This window comes from Rhinopithecus bieti, unplaced genomic scaffold (assembly GCF_001698545.2).
Source record: "Rhinopithecus bieti isolate Rb0 unplaced genomic scaffold, ASM169854v2 scaffold_7684, whole genome shotgun sequence".
Classification (NCBI taxonomy): Eukaryota; Metazoa; Chordata; class Mammalia; order Primates; family Cercopithecidae; genus Rhinopithecus; species Rhinopithecus bieti.
The window spans coordinates 3,882,921-3,886,472 of NW_016806071.1; the positions used below are offsets into that span (position 1 = coordinate 3,882,921).

At 33.7% G+C, this 3,552-nt stretch overlaps 1 protein-coding gene across 1 annotated transcript in view; it reads right to left on the bottom strand.

Moving 5' to 3' along the window:
- Nucleotides 1–3,552, bottom strand: part of ZFYVE9 (zinc finger FYVE-type containing 9) — a 203,943-nt gene that overhangs the window by 74,562 nt on the left and 125,829 nt on the right. The window contains exon 8 of the mRNA XM_017874503.1: nt 2,802–2,922. Within this exon, the coding sequence (XP_017729992.1) occupies nt 2,802–2,922 (121 nt within the window). The remainder of the gene's footprint in view (nt 1–2,801; nt 2,923–3,552) is intronic.

Sequence of the window (3,552 nt, forward strand, 5' to 3'; positions counted from 1 at the left end):
AAAAAAAAAAAAAAAAAAACTTACTGGAAAGAGAAATCCTGAGTTTAAAATTTTTTATATAAAGTCATCCCGCTGGAATAAAAAATTGCAAAATTTTGGTAAAGAGACTGCAATATAGTTTAATTAAGTAATACAGATAATTAACTGTTCTTTCTTGGTAGGAGAAGTTTTGACAATTAGATTTAATGGATATAACTTTTTATGAAAATGGAATCCAGCAGTCTGACTTTTTTTAACAACAGAGTAGGCCAATTTAGTTCCTTGTTAATCTAAGATTTATTAAAATAAAAATCTGAACCCTAAACAGCAATTTTACTAACAATAGATGTTTTTACAGGGTCTTGGTAAAGGAGGAAAGGCATTATGCAATCAAAAGAATGCTTAACTGTATGTGAAAGTTCACTGCTGAGCTATCTGGGACATAGCTGCATTTGAGAGCCTACTATGGGCCTAGCACCATGCAAGGAGCAGTAAACACAAGTATAAAATAAGATGAAGAAATTCATAGTCTAAGTGAAAGAATATGATCTGAAAATACAATATCTAAATTGCAATGAGAAAAAGTGTTAATGTAGCCAACAGTCTATAGGAACTCCTATTAGAACAGAGATAAAGAAGCAAAACACTATTTTCTAAGCAGCCCAGGTAAGGATTCAGGGAATAGTTAACCATTAAGCTGGATTTTAAAAGGTTGAGGAGTTCTTCAGGAAGTCTACAGTAGAGCGGGTGTTCTAAGCAGAAGAAAGGAAGAAATGGAAAATATTAATTACATGCCTACTTTATGCCAGATACCTTCTTGGTATGTACTTACAGGTATAAAATCTAACTTAATACCCACAATGACTCTTAAGTAGGTGTGGTTAGAGAAATATTTAATAAAACAGACTAGGAAACAAATTCAGAGAGGATGAATGACTTGTCAACTGGATCACACAGCTAGAATGGAATGGTACTGGCATTAAAAGTCAGGTTTATTCAATTCTGAAGTCCATTCTTTCCCATTATTCCACAGCACAAGAAAAAGTACAGAAGAATGAAAAGTAAGTATTCAAAAAATAGCAAATAATCTGCAGCATACATGTAAGGTACTGGGGAATGGCTGGAAATAAAGTTGATAATAAATGGCTAGAAAGACAGGCTGAGATAAGGTTATAAGAAACATTGTCAGACTGAGCACAGTAGCTCACACCTGTAATCCCAGCACTTTGGGAGGCCGAGGTGGGCAGAGCACCACGTCAAGAGTTCAAGACCAGCCTGGTCAACATAGTGAAGCTCCGTCTCTACTAAAAATACAACAATTAGCCAGGCATGGTGGCGTGTGCCTGTAGTCCCAGCTACTCAGGAGACTGAGGCAGGAGAACTGCTTGAACCCGGGAGGCAGAGGCTGTGGTGAGCCCAGACTGTACAGCTGCACTCCAGCCTGGTGACAGAGCAAGACTCCGTCTCAAAAAAAAAAAAAAAAAGAAAAGAAACATTGCCTGCTAAGATAAGTAATTTACACGAAAGGCATTGGGAATCCATTAAATATTTCTAAGTAAAAGCAATAAAGATAATATCTATGTTTAAAAACATAACTGGCAACAGTGTGGAAGACAAAATGAAGGAGAGAAAGACTGAAGGCAAGGAGACCAGGTAAAAGCCTAGGACAAAGTTCAGGAGAGGTTAATTAATAAGCCACCTTCTGAAAATGCAGTAATTGTATACTGATCTGTATATGTCAGCAATAAAATTTCACAGTAATCATCAGAGAAATGCAAATCAAAACCACAATGGGATATCATCTCACACCAGTCAAAATGGCTATTATTAAAAAGTCAAAAAACAATAGATGCTGGTGAGGCTGTGGAGAAAAGGGGACATGTATACACTGTTGATAGAAACGTAAATTAGTTCAGCCACTGTGGAAAGCAGTTTGGAGATTTCTCAAAGAACTTCAAAGAGAATTACCATTCAGCCCAGCAATCCCATTGCTGGGTGTATATCCAAAAGAAAATAAATTGTTCTACCAAAAAGACACATGTACTTGAACGTTCACTGCAGCACTATTCACAATAACAAAGACATGGAATCAACCTAAGTGCCCATCAGTAGTTGACTGGATAAAGAGACCCTGTCTCAAAAAAATAAAAAAACAAAAAAAAGAAAGCAGGAAAAAAAACCAAAACCCTACCCATTGGGTACTATGCTCACTACCTGGGTGACAGGATCAATCATAAGCCAAACCTCAGCATCATGCACTATATCCACGTAACAGACCTGCACATGTACTCTTTGAATCTAAAATAAAAGTTAAAATTATAAAAATAAAATTTCACATAATATTAAGCATTATTTTGATAATAATTTTACTTCTTACCAGGATTCCCTAAAAGTATTTTAACAGTAAAATTGCCATTTAAATTCAGTGCTCTTCACACTTACTATATGTTCTTTCTGAAAGTATATTACACCTCAAAACAAAAAGCTAAATAAATGACTGTATCAGGGTGGGTTAATCCTAAACCACAAGCAATCCTTCAGAATTATTATGTGCTTTGAAATATTTTTTAAAACTGCTAATAAGCTACATTTACATTATATCATATCCATTCAAAAAATGAAAATGACATTATAATATAAAAACATAAGCATCTACTCTAAAATAATCAATAACAGCAACAACTGTTTTCATAGTATTGGGGGAGTTTGTTTTGTTGGGTAAGAGAAAGGTGAATGTCACTCAAATTCTGTCTCTCTCATTTAATTAGAAGGTAACATTTGACAGATAGAACTATCACTGTTTAAATATGTAGTCCACATACCTCCTTTTACACCTGTGGAGATGAGAATGGGAGGAAGGCCATCTTCAGGAATAAGATTCATTGCACTTCCAACAGGACTTCCGACCTGAGTTATACTCCCAGAGAACAGACAAATATCCGTCTAGGAAAAGCAAATCAACAAAGTGAGCACTACAGAGAATTCAATACTTTGGCAGGACATAATTAAAAATATAAATGAGAACTTATGTGAAAATTTGAAATTCATACTTTTTGAAAGGCAGCACAAATTATTCATTAACTCATGGGTTAAAAAAAAAACAGGCTTATACTATGAAAATGTTTTCAAATGCATAAGTTTCTCCTTCTGGTATCATCAAATCATGGTAATAACAGAAGAGGCCTTAAAACCTGCATTAAAGCTTCCTTTACCCGGGTTCCTTTTGCCATAAGAGAAAATATTTTAAACTGTAGTGGCAAAAGAAACAAAATTTCAATAATTATTTCATAATTTCTTTATCTTTAATATCCTGGGAACTACTTAAGGTCTAATTTATATTGCTTTTAAAAATTAACTTCGAAAACAGTGATAGTTGCAAAACAACGTGAATGTACTCGATGCCAATGAATTCACTTAAAAATTGTTAAAATGGTAAATCATGTTATATATATATTAATTTTTTCCACAATAAAAAAGGGAAAAAATCAACTTTGATAAAATGTCATCATTTTTCATTTACTATGTAATAAAATAAAACTTGAAGTTCATTTTTTTTTTTTTTTTTTTTTTTTT